At 47.2% G+C, this 18329-nt stretch overlaps 1 protein-coding gene across 1 annotated transcript in view; it reads right to left on the bottom strand.

Annotated features, from left to right (window-relative positions):
* The window catches only part of ARMC9 (armadillo repeat containing 9), a 183007-nt gene that overhangs the window by 132205 nt on the left and 32473 nt on the right, over window positions 1-18329 (bottom strand). The window contains exons 9-10 of the mRNA XM_069578574.1: window positions 14961-15059; window positions 1701-1735 (exon numbers count right to left, since the gene is read on the bottom strand). Of these exons, the coding sequence (XP_069434675.1) occupies window positions 1701-1735; window positions 14961-15059 (134 nt within the window). The remainder of the gene's footprint in view (window positions 1-1700; window positions 1736-14960; window positions 15060-18329) is intronic.

Raw genomic sequence — 18329 nt, 5'->3', positions numbered from 1 at the left:
GTAAACCTCTGTACATGGCACATTGATTATTTCGATTTTTCTCCCAGAGGCAGATACTATTGTGAGTTTAAAAAGTAATACAAATATTTTTTAAATTGCAATTATAAATAGCTGGCCAGTATTCTTCAAAAGTGTCAAGGCCACAAAAGACCAAGACTGAAGAAGGATTTTGAAGTAAAGGAAACTAAGATGCGACAGGACTAACACATGTGATCATGGACTGAATGTCAGTCCACAGAAAGGACGTGATGGAACGACTGGTAAAGTGTGAGTCAGGCCTGCAGGTTAGCTGACAGTGCTGCGTCAGCATTAATCTTCTCATTTTGATGACTACACTGGACTGGTATAAAACAGTAACACTGGGAATCTGGGTGACAGATATATGGGAATTCTCTGTTTGAAACTCTGAAATTATTCCAAAAGTAAAAAAAAATTTTCTAATTCAAACAGGCTTTTTCTAGACAAAAAAGTTCCATTTTAAAAACCAAGTTTGATAATGTTCCATAGCTAGGGAGCTTCTACTGGAAAGAGGAAAAACTGTCCTATTTGGGCCATATTTACTTGCCAGTAATGGACTGATGCTGATGCTAAAGCTCCAACACTTTGGCTACCTGATGCGAACAGCCAACTGGGAAAGATTGAGGGTAGCAGGAGGGGGGCGACAGAGGATGAGAGAGTTGGGTGCCATCACTGCCTTGATGGACATGAGTTTGAGCAAGCTCTGGGAGATAGCGAAGGACAGGGAAGCCTTGCATGGTGCAAAGAGTTGGACACGACTAAAGAGACTGAACAACAATGGCAATATTACCAACTAAGTTGCTCAACAACCCGGCATTTCTGTGGTCCAGCCGCTTTCCCAGGGTCCATGAGGAAACTGAGGTAGAGAGGTATAAGAGTGGTCCAAGGTCACAGAATCCGTGGCCAAGGGGGTTTTAATCCTGACAGTCTGTGCTCATAAGTACCACATTCTAGAGCCTCCAACTGAAGTGAACCAGGTGCAGGGTCCATGTCAGGCTCGGGCAGGATGGAGGGAGGAGGAACGCTGTATGAACCGCAGGTGTCTGCGTAATCTCACAGCACCCAGCCCACTGCATCCCCCACTCGTGCCACCCAAGGCTGGCTCAGGGAGTCACCAGAAACCACCCTAATCCTCATGTCCATGCCAAAGGTTCTCAACTTCCTTGCTACTGCAACACACATGCCTGATGAAGCTCCCCCCACCCCCCTGCCCCTTGGGGGACAACCTGAGTAACTTGGGCAGGAATGCTCCAGCACAACACAGAGCCATCCTGTGGCCCTGGTCATGGTGTGAATCAGCAGAGAACGTGAAATGTAAACACTGCAACACTCCGCTGACTGCCTTATGACAGGAAATTAAATTGATTTCTATAAAACATTATAGGAAAAATTCAATGATTTTTTCCATTTGATGTTACCTTTCCAACATAAATAGAAATAACTTTAAAAGATATTTTTATAAGTATTTTTTGGGACTTAAAAAAAACTTTATTCCAAACATATTTGATAAGTATTACTTATAATTACTGGTATTTCCTTTAATACCTATGTGGAGCTCCAGCTAAGTAAAGGAATTCATCTAAATTAGGCAGTTAAAATGAGAATTGATTAAAAGCACTTGGAATTCCATTTTTACCCATAGCCATTTCCCTTAATAGCAATTCCTCAGAGCAGTTACTTACACGGGTGCCAAGGAGGCTCTTAACATGGTTGAAGCCTGCAGGGGAAAGGGAAGAAGGAAATAGGTTTTGTGTTAAAACACTGACAACAATGTGCTAATCCCCAATCACTGTAGCGGAACAAGAACAACAGATTTGCAAAGCTTTCCATCCACCGGATTCTCCAACTGTAACCAGATTCAATTTAAAAATTAGCCCAAGTCCAAGGTAAGTGACACCTTACTGATGCATTTCCCAAGCGACCCACCCTTGACTTGTTGCTAAACTCCACTCCAAAGAGCACTCTATAAAACCCCAGGTGGGTTCACCCTGACCAAGCTCTCGGAGGAACTTAAAGCTGCCTGGTCAAAGACATCATAAAGAATAAAAGCAATGAAAATCAGTTTATTATCCTGGTTTTATTAAGATTTTATCTTTTAATATGAAAATAACACATGCACTTTGCACCGAGTCAAACAATATAGAAATGTTTATAGAAAAAATTCACAAGCCCCCTCCCATACCACTCCCTAAAGGGGATGTAAAGATCCTGTCTATAGGCCAAATCACAGCCTATTTTGTGGGCATGTCCCATTTACTGTTTTCTTGCTTTCTTTTTGCCATATTAAGCATGCACTACAATAGAGAAACAATCAAGTGCTGTGAATGGCACTTGTTTGGATTGACTCCAACCAACCATAAAGGACATTTGAGAAAAGAAGGGAAATGTGAAAATCTCATTGGTATTATATGATACTAAGGACTTAGTGTTAATTATATTTGGCACTGCGGTTATGTTGTTTTTTTTTTAAAGCCCTTATCTGTTTGAGATGCACACTGAATTATTTATAGGTAAAGTAATAGTCAAAGCTATGGTTTTTCCAGTAGTCATATATGGATGTGAGAGTTGGACTATAAAGAAAGCTGAGCGCCAAAGAACTGATACTTTTGAACTGTGGTACTGAAGAAGACTCTTGAGAGTCCTTTGGACTGCAAGGAGATCCAACCAGTCCATCCTAAAGGAAATCAGTCCTGAATATACATTGGAAGGATTGATGCTGAAGCTGAAACTCCAATACTTTAGCCAGCTGATGTGAAGAAGTGACTCATTAGAAAAGACCTTGATGCTGGGAAAGATTGAAGGCAGGAGGAGAAGGGACGACAGAGGATGAGATGGGTGGATGGCATCACTGACTCTATGGACATAGGTTTGAGCAAACTCCGGGAGTTGGTGATAGACGGGGAGGCCTGGCGTTGCTGCAGTCCATGGGGTCACAAAGAGTCAGACACGACTGAGCAACTGAACTGAGAGTGATAGAAAGTTTGGAATTTGTTGAAGAGAACTCTAGGAGGGAAAAGCTAAGTAGAGTAGAAGAGAGGAAGTCTCAGCTGTCTGTGGGGCCTTTCTAGAAGGGGCAGGCATTGGTACTCTGCTTCCTCTATGTCACCACAACCCTCTAACAGAGCCTATCCATGCTGATCATATTCAGTGGTGGTTATTTTGCAGCCACTTCTGAGTCCTTCTCCTTTAGCAGACACCGAGTTCCACAAAGGCTGGAGACATAGCACCCTCGTGTCCCTGACACGAAGCACAGTGCCTAGACCACAGAGACACTCAGTCAACATTTGCTGAATGAATGAATCTAGACTGACTTCCTAAAGGGGCACTTGAGGGAATTTTCTGGTGGTCCAGTGGTTAGGACTCCATGTTCTCATTGCCAAAGGCCCAGGTTCAATCGCTAAGATCTAAGATCCCTAAACCACGTGGCCAAAACAGTTTTGTGTTTTATTTTAAATCTTCAAAAGTGGGCACTCTAGGGCTTCCTTGGCGGCTCCATGGTAAAGAACCTGCCTGCCAGTGCAGGACACACAGGTTCGATCCCTGCTCTGGGAAGATCCCACATGCTGAAGAGCTGCTAAGCCTGTATGCCACAACTGCTGAAGCTTATGCTCTGCAACAGGAGAGGCCCACACAGCTCAACTAGAGAGTAGCCCCCGCTCCCCACACTAGAGCAAAGCCTGAACAGCAACAAAGACCCCAGACAGCCAAAAATAAATAAATACAATTATTTAAAAAAATAGAATCCATGTCAGAATGCTTGACAAATTTAACAAACAACTGTAATACATCAGCCCTGTTGTCAACTGTTTCCCTTCAAAGTATTTACAGACCTCCCAATTCTCACCTCGAAGAAAGAAAGCCCTGCTTTTAAATGGCTCATGACCAAGTATGTTTTGCATTTTTTAACTCTTTGACTTTTTTTTTTTCCCTTGGCCCACACGGCATGGTTTGTGGAATTTTAGTTTCCTGACTAGGACTGAAACTGGGCCCTTGGCATTTGGCAGTGAGAAAGCGGTGTCCTAACCACTGAGCCACCAGGGAATTTCTTTTCATTTTTAAACCCTTGACTCTTTTTTTTTAATCAAAGAAACTACCTGTTATTCCTGTTACTGGCTTAAGTAGCAAGCAGTTCAGAAAATAAATTGGAAATGTCATCTATATTACTCATCTAACTCACTAAGAGGATCAAGGAGCCAGGAATGAGTCAATTAAGGACACAGCCATAGTAAAACATGAGCATAATATATGCACAAAAGAAAAATATTTTAAAATTAGTGATATTGGCTAATTCATATTTCCACAAATAAAATTCACTTACATACACCCCCTTTTTTCATAATCAAGAAAACCATTTCTATCTTTCAAAAAAATTATTTTCCTCTTTTGCTAAATTCTACATCATTCTATTTGTCCTATGAAGAAATTAATTGAAAGTAGTAATAACTGACCCTTTCATGAGAAAAGCCAAGTATGTCAAACAGTATGAAGACTTTATTATCCATGCGTGCGTGCTAAGTCGCTTCAGTTGTGTTGGACTCTTTGTGACCCCCTGGACTGTGGGCTGCAGACTCCTCTGTCCATGGGATTCTCCAGGCAGGAATATGGAGGGGGTTGCCATGCCCTCCTCCCTGGGATCTTCCCAACCCAAGGACTGAACCCATGTCTCCCGAGTGTCTTGCACTGGCAGGCAGGTTCTTTACCACTAGCATCACCTGGGAAGCCCCTTTATTATCCAATCAAGTAAAAGAAAACAACACACACACACACACACACACACACACCCCAGAAAACAACACACACACACACACACACCCCAGAAAACAACACACACACACACACCCCAGAAAACAACACACACACACACACACACACACACACAAATTGGTGATGAGCTGTAGGAAGAATGGCTGAGCACGCCCTTAATGAGAGAGGAGAGGTTATGGTATTTCGTTAAGTCCCTACTGATTGCTCACCCAATAGGCCTCTGCTAGGCACTGCTGATACTGGTGAGCAAGACAAAGGCCCTCTTCTCAGACAGCTTGCAATTCAGTGGGGAGTGATCAAATAACTCTCCACACCAAATCTGCAAGATAGGGGCAATATCATACCAGTGGGTACAGACGCCAAGGAGAGCTCGTGGAAGTCGGCCTTTCTTCCCCCCCTTTTCTGCCTGTCCACCCTGACCTCCCTGCACTGACGAGGGTGCTGGAGCTGAGAGGCACTGAGCTGAAGTTATGAACTGGGATGCTGACCTTTAACATTGACACCCTGGTAGAAGCTTGCCCACGGAATGGAGAGCTCACCGCAGGTGACAACGACCACTTCCTTCCCCGAGGTGGAGGCATTAGTAAGAATCCTCAAACACCCTGAGGGGGCTGGGGGGTCCTGTTCTGACCTCTCGACCAGCCTTTACACTGGATGGGATTTCTAAAGGTCACCGCCACCAGCTGCGGGCGCTGCTCTGCGGGCAGGTGGGGTGGACACAGATCCAATGGTCTGGCCAAGGAAGGAAAGCCCCAGGGAGAGAAAGCTGGGAGAGAAAGGGCCCAAGTCCATCATCAGTTGGAATCGTCCCCCTCTCGAGCAAACACTGGATTCCGAGTCTGGACGATGGGCCCAGGGAGCATCCCCTCACTAAGGGGCCCAACTGCAGGCCACATGTGACTTCCGGTACATTACGCTGAGTGGTCAGGGTGAGGACCCCAAGGCCTGGGGCACCGGAAAGAGACCGGCGTCCTAGCCCACAGTGGACGTTGGGCGCGGGCAGGCAGTGCTTTCCCAGCTGGGGACACGCAGTGTGAAGGTGTGGCAGCGGAACAACGGCAGAGGTGTGGCAGAGGCCAGCGGAACGATGAACATAGTAACCCGTCGCTGAACCTGTCTTCAGTCTCTGAGCACCTCTCCCATGCCAGGCTCGGGGCAGGGCTCCCCGGAACGCTTGGGCGTGGCAGAGAGAAATCGATACCTGGGCTGAGAGTGACAGGGCAGAGCTACGCCTCCATCGCTTCTCAGCCTGCAGGCCAGGGACCTGAGCCCGGCCCTCGGGGTAGAGGGGCCAAACGAGCCTGGGACAGCTCTTGGTGACAGCGGCAGGATGAGGGGCTTTGCTAATGACCTGTGACATCAGGAAGTGTATTTAGAGAAACTGGTATGAGGTGTGACATGATGCAAGTATCCCACAGTCATGGGGACTGGAGAGTCACTGGGTTGGACGGGGTAAGCGGTCCCTCACTGTGGGCCTTCTCCAGATGCCGGTGTGCGGCTATGAACCTCAGGACACAGTGTGTCTCAAATTCGCGACATCAGCGCTTTGTCTGGGGACAGGGCCATCCTGTGGGGCTGGCTTCTGGGCACACATCTTGGAAACTGCTGTTCCAGAGGACGCAGTCAGGGGAGGGTCAGGAAGAAAGAGCCACAAGGGCACCAGGGACTGGAAGGCCCTGTTTGGGGCCCGAAACCTCCTCGGACCAGGCTGGCCCACGGAGGACCAGCCTTGCTTCCCAGACCCTGCTCACACAGGACTAATGCTGACGCAGGGGCCGCCTGTGCGGTGCAGACAAAGGCAGGACCCTTGTCAAGAGACCTCACAGGGCACAATCGCCAGGAGACGTTAAATAACCACAGAGGGACACTTAAGGGACTGTGCATTGGCCAGCGGGCAGAGAGGCCACGGGAGCCGGAGACCAGGGGGCATCCCCACCACCTGGGGAAGGGTGGCTACTATGGCCAACCCTCTAACAGGAGATGCACAGCTCAAGAAGGCAGGGGTGTGGCTGCAAGAGGGAGCGTTGCCATGGAGCATGGGGCGAATGACATGCGGAAAGAGAGATAAGTATGTGTGTGGTGTGGGTGTACCCGAGTGTCTGAATGTACCAATGAGTTTTCCAGGAGCCTCTTGGGCAGGGTTCTCCCTGGCTCCCCAGGGCACCGAGGGCACTGCCCTTGGCCCTGTCCCTCCACCCTACAGCCTGAGCACCTGGGGTCAGGGGTGGGCATGCTGGGGCTCCTCGGGGTTTCTGTGACCAGAGTCAGGCCTGGATAGATGGACAGGCATCACGTCACGGAGGGCTGAGGACTCCACGCGGAGCACTTTGGACTGCAAGCAGTGACAGGTATTACGCGAGGTAGAGTGACAAGGTCAGGTTCCTGAACATACCTAAATCCTTCCTGAAACCTGTGGGCTGAATAAATAGGACACAGCCAGGAGCTTTCCTGCCCCAGTCCAGTGGTTAAGACTCCGTGGTAACTTATGCAGGGGGCACAGATTCAATCCCTGGTCAGGGAACTAGATCCCATTTGTGGCCAAAAAAAAAAAAAAACAAAACACCCCACAACCAAAAAGGTCACTCCAGCTCCCGTGAGAAGGAGCCATCAGAGATCTAAGGGCTTTGAGACTGAGACCAGGCAGAAAATGTTGCTTTAATCAGGACAGAAAGAGGGACAAAGCCAGGAGGCAGGGCAGGGGAGCCACAGCTCCCCCTACTGGAAGCATCAGGAAGTGCTCTCCTTCGTGGAACAGCATCACAGCAAGGCTTCCTGAACAACTGCACAAGGCCCCATCCCTAAAGGGTCACTGTCACGGCCACCACCCCAGCCCTCTGCAGGTTGTTACTGCTAACAAAGACGGCTGATTTTGGAAGCAGATGGCTCCAAAGAGTCACATGTCCTGAGCTTTTAGTATATTTAATGCTATCAGATCTGGAAGTATTATAATTTACATTTCTTTCATTTTTTAAAAAATTTATTTATTTGGCTGCACTGGGTCTCAGATGAAGCATGCAAACTCTTAGTTGCGGCAAGGGAACTCTTACTTGTGGCGTGTGAGATCTAGTTCCCTGACCATGGGTTGGACCCAGGCCCCCTGCATTGGGAGTGCAGAATCTTAGCTACTGGACCACCAGGGAAGTTCTTATACTTCCAGTGGGGTCTACTGGGAGTTATGCGAGAAAGGGAGGGTTAATTTCTAAATAAGCCATTTTCTCCAAGAAGGATGGATTTAAACGGAAACTTCCCCATCTGAAGAATCTCAAACCCAGAGGTGCCACTGGGTGGGCTTCGGGACTCACCCAGGGGGCTGTGCTCAGGTGTCCACCTTGAGAGTGTCTCTGCACTCATGCTTACCCACTGCAAACAGGGGGCTAAGGGGAGAAAGGTATTCCATGGCACTTTTAAATGCTGTTTGCAGCAAACAAAGACAGATGTTGCACCGTTAGAAATGGCAAAAAACTGACAATTTCTACCAGAGGAATGCTTAAATGAACCATACTGTTGTCAAATTTTCTAAAAGATAAGGAAGATATAACTATGCTAAAAGGACATGAAAGACTCTTGAAAATGTACCATTAAGTTAAAAGAGACAGCTGCAGAAGGATGTATCTAATAAAATCTCAGTTATATATAGTTTTTAAAGGTTTGGAGGATGCATATAAAACAGCGTCACCTGTGGAGGAAGCGGGATGGGGTGGGTGTGAGGGAGGGAAGGGATTTGTGCTTCACTCCATTTCCTGCTAAACTGTTATACATTTTCCAGCTGACACATATTTGTGTAGTTCCTGTACTGGACATGGAACAACAGACTGGTTCCAAATAGGAAAAGGACTACGTCAAGGCTGTATATTGTCATCCTGCTTATTTAACTTCTATGCAGAGTACATCATGAGAAACACTGGGCTGGAAGAAGCACAAGCTGGAATCAAGGTTGCTGGGAGAAATATCAACAACCTCAGATATGCAGATGACACCACCCTTGTGGCAGAAAGTGAAGAGAAACTAAAAAGCCTCTTGATGAAAGTGAAAGAGGAGTGCAAAAGTTGTCTTAAAGCTCAACATTCAGAAAACTAAGATCATGGCATCTGGTCCCATCACTTCATGGGAAATAGATGGGTAAACAGTGGAAACAGTGGCAGACTTTATTTTCTTGGGCTCCAAAATCACTGTAGATGGTGACTGCAGCCATGAAATTACTCCTTGGAAGGAAAGTTATGACCAACCTAGGTAGCATATTGAAAAGCAGAGACATTATTTTGCCAACAAAGGTTTGTCTAGTCAAGGCTATGGTTTTTCCAGTGGTCATGTATGGATGTGAGAGTTGGACTGTGAAGAAAGCTGAGCGCTGAAAAATTGATGCTTTTGAACTGTGGTGTTGGAGAAGACTCTTGAGATTCCCTTAGACTGCAAGGAGGTCCAACCAGTCCATCCTAAAGGAGATCAGTCCTGGATGTTCCAATACTTTGGCCACCTGATGCAAAGAGTTGACTCATTGGAAAAGATTGATGCCGGGAGGGATTGGGGGCAGGAGAAGAAGGGGACAACAGAGGATGAGATGGCTGGATGCCATCACTGGCTCAATGGACATGAGTTTGAGTGAACTCCGGGAGTTGGTGATGGACAGAGAGGCCTGGCGTGCTGCAATTCATGGGGTCGCAAAGAGTCGGACACAACTGAGTGACTGACCTGACCTGAAATGAATAATCTTAGAAGACAAAAAACTCTCCTTCTTGTGCTCTTAGAAGAAGCTTCTCCTTTTACTATTTATCACTAGATGCTTGATAATATGAAATCAGATTCATCTCATGCCTATGTGTGTGCTAAGCCACTTCAGTTGTGTCCGACTCTGCCATCCCATGGACTGTAGCCCACCAGGCTCCTCTGTCCATGGGGATTCTCCAGGCAAGAATACTGGAGTGGGTTGCTATGCCCTCCTCCAGGGGATCTTCCCGACCCAGGCATTGAACTCGCATCTCCTGCATTGGCGGCCGGGTTCTTTGCCACTAGCACCACCTGGGAAGCCCCAGATTCATCTCATATTCCAGTAAATCATGGCCCAGGGTTTGGAGCCCGACTTGGTAGGGGCCACGGCACGATAAGCCTGGGGTTAGGGTGGTGACAAGCAGCCCAACTGGAAGAGGCTACATGGGAGAGTTCTCATCTCAAAAATTTAACCCGTCATTAATCCTAGGAGCATCCAGATCTGTCAGCCAACTCTGATAATGCTTCTCAGGTGGTACGGTGGTAAAGAACCCGCCTGCCAATGCAGGAGATGTAAGAGATGCGGGTTCAACCCCCGAGTCGGGAAGATCCCCTGGAGGAGGAAATGGCAACCCACTCCAATATTCTTGCCTGAAGAATCCCATGGACAGAGGAGTCTGGTGGGCTACAGTTCATGGGGTTGCAAAGAGTCAGACACGATTGAGCACCACACAGCAACAGACAACTCTGATAATGCAGCAGACTCTGGGACAGTTACCTGGGTGGGAACGAGATAGGGTAGAAACACACCTCTGGTTTCCCCATGGGGCCCTCCGCCAGGGTAATCTTCACACACACTCCCCAGAGGGGGTGACTGGCTGGATTTGCACTACCCTGTGCCCCCTTCCTCTGGGCAGTGCGGTTGTGTGGGTGGAGGGGGTTGGAGGGAGGATTGGCCTTCTCTGTCCATGACTGAGTGAGAATGTTTCTTTAATTCCAGGGCTGAAAAGTAGGTAACCCACTTGCCTACCAAACCCGCCCCCCCCACATTCTCCAATGTAAGCTTTCTCAGAATCAGCAGCAATATCTTCAGTTCCATTTTCCTTCATTCTATTGTATTTTTCAATTGGTTCGAAACTCCAGGGGAAGAACGGTGCGATTTACTGAACCCTTCGGAACTTTCAACAGTGAATGAGTTTGCAGAGGGCCAGATTCTTAGCAGTCAGATTTAAAAACCAGAACAAAGTACTACATTTTGTAGAAGATACAGCTGTTTTATGATGGATCCTGGCTGGGCTTCTCCTTGAATACAGTGAATAAGCCCGAAGAGAAGTTGATCAAGGACCAGGCTAGAAAGAAGGCTGGTCTGTGCTCACCTATTTATCTTGAAATTGATGACATTCTGTTTGGACTTAAAGTAGAACGTTGTTGTTTAGTTGCTCAGTAGTGTCCAGCTCTTTGTGATCCCATGGACTGCAGTCCGCCAGGCTCCTCTGTCCACAGGATTCTCAAGGCAAGAATACTGGAGCGGGTTGCCATTTCCTTCTCCAGGGGATCTTCCTGACCCAGAGACTGAACCCATGGCCGCTGTCGTGTCTCCTGCATAGCAGGCGGGTTCTTGACTGCTGAACCACTGGGGAAGCTCTTAGGATAGAATATATTCCCCTTAAAAAAATTAAAAAAGCAATCTCCTTCCAAAGGGCTTCCCTCCTGGTGGCTCAGATGGTCAAGAATCTGCCTGCAATGAGGAGACCTGGGTTTAATTCCTGGGTCGGGAAGATCCCCTGGAGAAGGGAATGACAACCCACTCCAGTATTCTTGCCTGGAGAATTTCATGGACAGAGAAGCCTGGCGGGCTACAGTCCACAGGATTTCAAAGAGTTGGACACAACTGAGTGACTAACACTTACACGCACGTACTCCTTCGGAACCCTAGATCCTATCAGCTCAGTCACCGGACGGCCCATCTAAATTGTATCCTAATTTCCTCTCCATATGTTATAAATCTGATACCACACATTGACGTTAGGCATGCCCAATCAACAACAATATCCTGTAATGACCCCTCATCTACTTTTTTTTTATCATCTTGTAAGAAAAATATACTAGGAACCATAAAAGACTGTTTGCAGCTTTTATTGCCTGGTAAGTCAATGACTCAGTAGGGAAAAAAATGGTCATGAGTTAGGATAAACAGAGTTCACCCTCCCTCCTGTGAATTCTGAGGCTTAGACCCTGTACCTTAGTGTCACTGCAACACGGGAGGATGGCAGGACCAGTCTCTTGGCAAATGAAGGTGACCTCTAGTACGATGAAATGTCCTAAATGTTGTGCCCCATTCCCTTTTATACTGCTCCTCTTAAATACGACATCAGTTTTTTGTTTGTTTTGTGCCCTGCCTCAGGCATGTGGGGTCTCTTTCAATTTATGGTTAAAAATTTACCTTAGTTGTAGCATGTGGGATCTGCGAATAGTTACCTGATGGGATTGATTGAACCTACGCCTCCTGCATTGGGAGCATGGGGTTTAGCCACTGGACCACCAAGGAAGTCCCTAGAAGGCCACTGTTTTTGGCAAACACACTCTGATCCTTAAAGTCATCCCAAGGCTGATGACATACAGCCAAGCATATACAGGACATAAAAACTCAACTCAGCCAGTCCTCAGGGAGGTGGCTTGAGGCCCCTCCATCCTAGAGGGCCCACAAGGAAGTTACTTGTTTGAGACTCAGATGTCTGTGTGTACTTAACTGACATTTTTTTAAAAATGGCCGACTCACTTTAAGATTTCTGTACACAGACGTCATTGCAGCCATATCCTAAAGCACAGATGCCACAGCTCCTATCCTTCACCGTCCACGTGTGGCGCAGCCGACACAGCAGCGGCTGGCCAGTCCTTCCACGCGCGCCTCAAGGACACGGTCAAGGACGCTGGCTCACAAGCACGGTACCACATCCTTTCCACCAAAATCCACGAGAGGAACTCTCCTCAGGTCTGAGCCATAGCATCGCCCATGCAGAGTTTTTTTGGCCTGCCAGTCTTCAAAAATAATGTACTTAATGACTTGCTTTTAAACTGTAATACACTGAGTTGGAAAAAGTTCACGGTCTAAGGGGCACCAGGGGATGCTGGCGGCACTGAGACGGTCTGTTGTGGGCACATGTGATGGGCTCATGGGCGTTCATTTTACTGCTGTGCTTCAGAGGCTGCACATGTAGCACAAATGCTGTCTTAGATGCAGGATGAATATCACTGTCTCTTCCTTTATAAACAAATCACGTAACTGCGTTCTGCACTGGCTACTGCAAAGCTGGCGCCAATTCCAGGCCTCCTTCCCCACGTGCATTTTTAATACCAGCCTCAACCTGGCTTACTTTTATTTTTCTCACCCTCGTTTCCCTTGAACCATAATTTCTCTTTTCTCTCCAGCATCACTGAGATATAACTGACATGCACCATTGTGTGAGTTCAAGGTGTACAGTGTGATAACTTGATAAAGGTGTGTACTGTGACGTGATTATCACAATACACAGCTGTCACCTCACCTTTTTTTTCTAGTAAGAACATTTAAGATCTATTCCTTTAGAAACCGTCAAGCTCACAATAGAGTATTGTTAACTATAGTCACCGTGCTGCCAATCACAGCCCCAGAACACGATCATCTTAAAACTGGATGTCTGTGCCCCTTGACCAAAATCTCCCCATTTCCCCTACCCTCCAGCAACCACCAATCTACTTTCAGTGTCTATGAATTCTAACCAGAATTTCTTTATCTTTATTTTCTATATTTTTTCATTTCTCATATGTGTATTTTCTCGTAATAAGAAGTTACTTCAAATCTCTTTAAGAATGAGATAGATTCTTTTAAAACTAAAAAAGGCCTCTGTTTATGAAGAGAAGATCCTAGTATTAATGTTCAAACACTTCAGTAAAAACCGGGGCTCTGACCCACAGGGGGAGCGAGGAGGGCTCTGACCTCAGGGGGAGGGGCTCTGACCCCGGAGGCGGTCTCTGAATCTGGCGGCAGGGGGTGCTCTGACCTTTGGGGAGGGACTCTGAACCTGGGGTGGAAGGCTCTGACTCTGAGGGCGGCTCTGAACCTGGCGGGTAGGGAATCTGACCCTGGGGGAGCGCTGACTCTCAGTGGGGGGCTCTGACCCTCAGGTGATGGGGCTCTGACCCTCAGGGTTGGGCTCTGACCCTCGTTGGGGGGGCTCTGACCCTGGGGGGGGGCTCTGACTTTTGGGGGTGCCACTTCCCTCCTAACTGCCCAGCTCCACCCATTCGGCCTCTGGACCAGGCGGCAGGTTGGTATCTCCCGAGACAGGAGTCCGCGAACTGAAAACTCCCTTGGGAGACGCTGGTGTACTCTGTCTGCCCCTTGGTTAAGGACCAAACCAACTCCCCGAGCCTCCAGATGAGCTCTCCTAGGAAGGACACATCGCCTATGGAGTATTTTGGCCTGTAATGCAAACCTGAATCTAACTGCAAGGAAACATCAACCACAAAAGGAGAAATGTTCTCTTATTAAAGGAAGGGAAGGACTATCTTCTTCTAAAACATCAATGTCATGAAAGTCAAAGAAAGAAGGACAGAGAGGACCTTCGCGACGAAAGGAGGCCAAAGAGTCGGGACAAGTCAACGTAACACCTGACCCCACACGATGGGGTGGGGGTGGGGAGACGCTGTAAAGGGTGTTAATGGCTCAGCCGACAAAACTGGAAAATGCACAGTAGGTAATGAGGTAAAATACTGCATCAGTATTAAATGTACTGAAACTGATAACCATAGTTACATAAGAGAACATTCCTATTAATGAATGCACACTGCACTCAAGTATTTAGGAGAAAAGGACATAACATATGTAATTTATCCTCAAATGGTTCAGAAAACATATTGTGTGTGCGTGCGTGTGTGTGTAGAGGAAGTGAACAAAAGAGCTAAATGCCAGCAGTTGGGGGATATGGGTAAAGGGTATACAAGTGTCCTTCGGGCTATTTTTCCAACTTTTCTGTAAGTTTGCAATGACTCTAAGAACAGAGAGAAAAAGAAAGGCCCTGCCTGAGACCTGGCAGTTGCCTGTAAAAGAGGATGAGGTTGCCTTGGTTTCCTCCTGACCTGCTGCTCTTACCAGCCCTGGGGCCCACAGAGCGGCCCCACCTGGAAGAGATCAGCCTGTCTCCCCGACTAGGAGGCTGCCTTCCAGCTGCTCACTGTCCAAAAACTGCTTCCTTTTCCTTCTGGGAAAGTACAGATCTCCAAAGCCTGCTGAAATGCAGACTCCCGAATGTATTTTCTCCTGCTCTCTCATTTTTTAAAGTTATGGTATGGTGAAATCTATGGCAACCCACTCCAGTATCCTTGCCTGGAGAATCCTATGGACAGAGGAGCCTGGTGGGCTACAGTCCATGGGGTCACAAAGAGTTGGACATGATGGAGTGACTAACATGCAGGGTGAAATATGCGAGCCTCACCGTGCCGGGCCTTGTGAAGTCCACGCTGCGCGCCAGGCTCTGCCGCATCTGGTTGCTGAAGAGGCGGACACAGACACTCTGCAGGTACTCGGGAGTGATCTGCAGAGGACAGAGAAGGGATTTGCTGGTGAGTGTTGCCCTGGCCGGTGTGGGCACTGACTCTCCACGGCCGCAGAGGTAAGATTTTGCTTTAACATCAGAGTTCTAGTGAGTTGAGACTGATGAGAAAACTAACACTCTCCAGGTGTGACTACAGGATAACATACTTTAAGTCATGTAATTGCACTTAACATACTCCTGCTATCCTGCAAAATAAACATTTTTTTTTGGCACACTGCCTGGCTGGCGGGATCTTAGTTCCCCGACCAGGGATTGAACCTGGGCCCTCTGCAGTGAAAGCACCTAGCCACTGGACAGCCAGGGAATTCCCATAAAATAAACTTGATTTAAAACCAATTTTTTGTTAATTCAAGCAGTGAAGTCATGGTAGGGCAGGGGGAGTGGGAGCGGTAAGAATGGATGGAAAGTCATGATAGAAAGAATGCCGGGCTTAAAATCTGAAGATCTGGGCTCAAGCAGTGGACTCAAGAAAACCAACGGGTCTGCCTCCTGCTTTCCGGACCTGTGGGAAGAGATGAAGGAGGCCTACGTCTTGGCGACCAGGGGAGAGCCTGGCACATGATAGACGCTCAGTAAACAGTAACTAAGTGAGTGATGGAGACTTGTTATGAACCACCCAGCGCTTGACGACGGGAGCTGGGTTACTTCTGCATCAAAGCAGTTACATGATGCCCTCTTTCTTAGCGCCTCTCATGCCTCTGTCATTAGCCACCATGATTCAGGACTGATGTCTAGCATCTAAGGTGGTAATCTCTGAAACATTTTCTTCTCATCTTACATCTTTTTTAATATATATAAAAATGAGAATTCCCTGGTGATTCAGTGGTTAGGACTCTCCTCTCATTGCCAAGGGCCTGGGTTCCATGCCTGGTCAGGAAATTAAGATACCACAAGCCATGTGGTCAAAAAAAAAAAAAAAAAAAAGAGGTAAGAGTGCCCCAACCTGTCCTCAGTCTACCCTGCCCCACAAGCCAGTCCCTAGAGGTTGTTGCTGTTTAGTTGCTAAGTTGTGTCTGCCTTCTTTTGCAACCCCATAGACTGTAACCCACCAGGTTCCTCTGTCCATGGGATTTTCCAGGCAAGTATACTGGAGTGGATTGCCTTTCTCTTCTCCAGGGGATATTCCTGACCCAGGGATTGAACCCATGTCTCCTGCATTATGGGTGGATTCTTTAACACTGAGCCACCAGACAGTTTTACCTCCTTCCAGACTTCTTCTATGCCTGACTGTTGGACGGACACTTCTTTTCCCAGTCTCCTGACTCTGTGTGGTGAACTCCCACGTGCTAATGTAACAGGTGTCCCTTCCCAATGCTCACTCACTCATGCCTACAAGAGGACGACTACTCAAATGACTGGTAGGTTGGAAGGAGCCGGAACACTGGACTAGACCCCTTCTCTCCCTGTGGTTCTCCTGTCTGCCCCCTGGAAGCCTCTGGTCTGTTTCAGCCACAAGAAAGACTGTTCCTTGTGGAGAATTTCTCGGGTCATCTGGCTGGATGACCATCTCAAGGCTGCACCTCCTACATTATCCTCAGCCCATCTCCTCTGAATGCCTATAGGATCAAAATTCAAACATTCCTTGTTCATCCTGTGCATCTCACCTTTCCTTTTATACCAGTTCCTTTCCTACAACCTAGAAACATGCCCAGACATATTTCACATTTCAGAAATACCTTCCCCTTTCTCCTCCCGAGGTCCTCATCTATCAACCACCCTCTCGATGTTTCTCCTTTGCAGACACAGTCCTTAAAAGAGCAGCCGACGTCTGCTGCCTCGCCTTCCCTTTACCTGTCCACACACCCCAGTTGAGCCCGTCTGCATCGCCCCACGGAAATTCCCATGGTAAAGGCCGCCAATAATTACTTTCTAAATGGCAGACACACTGGACACTTTTCAGTTCTGGACTTTTAGAGTTTTCTGTGATTTCTGGGACTTTGGAGCAACCCTTTGCTTCTGAAATTGCTTCCTCTCCTTTGGTACCAGAACCATTTCTTTAACGTGGAAATTTGATTCTGTCACCTTCTTGCTTAAAACAAGTGAAAAGAGGTCAGGACATGTATACGATAGTTGACTAAAAGACAAAATATAAATGGCATAAAGACATATGAAAATATATTTGGCCTCACACATAATCAAAGAAATGTAAATTGGAGGAGAAGGGGACGACAGAGGATGAGATGGCTGGATGGCATCACTGACTCGATGGACGTGAGTCTGAGTGAACTCCGGGAGTTGGTGATGGACAGGGAGGCCTGGCGTGCTGCGATTCATGGGGTTGCAAAGAGTCGGACACGACTGAGCGACTGAACTGACTGACTGACTTACCCAACCAGCAAAAATTTCAAAGTATAATCATGCCTAGCGTTGGCAAGTGTGTGAAGAAATAGATATTCTGATATGCTACTGGGGGTGGAGGGTGGGTAGACATTGTTGAAATCTTTGAGGAAATAATTTGGCAACATCTATCAAAACCAGCTTCCCTGGTGGCTCAGAGGTTAAAGCGTCTGCCTCCAATGCAGGAGACCCGGGTTCAATCCCTGGGTCGAGAAGATCCCCTGGAGAAGGAAATGGTAACCAACTCCAGTATTCTTGCCTGGAGAATCCCATGGACGGAGAAGCCTGGTAGGCTACAGTCCATGGGGTCGCAAAGAGTCGGACACGACTGAGCAACTTGACTCACTCATCAAAACTTTAATGCCCATAACTTCTGACCTAGCAGTTCCATTCAGGTGCTTATCTTCCCTACATTCGAGGGTATACTGTATATATAAGGATATAAACAGTATGTACAACATTTTGTGTTATAGCAAACAAAAAAATCTAAATGTTCATCATCAGAGATCTAGAAATTATGGCTCACCCTTACAGTAGGAAAATGTACAAGCATTAAAAAGAATGAAGCAGTGTGTGGTCATGTGGAAAGATTTCCAAGATACGCTGAAAGTGAAACAGCAAGTTTGAGAAGGATAACGGGTTACATAACCCCGAGTAGTATGTGTATATGCACACGCACACACATGTATGTGCAGAAGGGTTCTGAAGTAATACACAAGCGTTACTCTTGCAAGAAAACGAGACTAAGGAACTGTGTGTGGAAGGGGCCTTTTGTTCTTAACTATATACTCCTCTGAAGTGTTTCAATTTTTTACTATGAGCATGTATTTCTTTTACAATAAAAACAAGCTAGTTCAGATTCCAGTGCTGCTCCCTGCCCCCAACCCCATGTCTCCCTGTCTTGATACTGGA

This window comes from Ovis canadensis, chromosome 2 (genome assembly GCF_042477335.2).
Source record: "Ovis canadensis isolate MfBH-ARS-UI-01 breed Bighorn chromosome 2, ARS-UI_OviCan_v2, whole genome shotgun sequence".
In the NCBI taxonomy this organism is placed as follows: Eukaryota; Metazoa; Chordata; class Mammalia; order Artiodactyla; family Bovidae; genus Ovis; species Ovis canadensis.
Note: the sequence above shows the minus strand (reverse complement) of the source record. Positions and strands in the feature narration are given on the sequence as shown.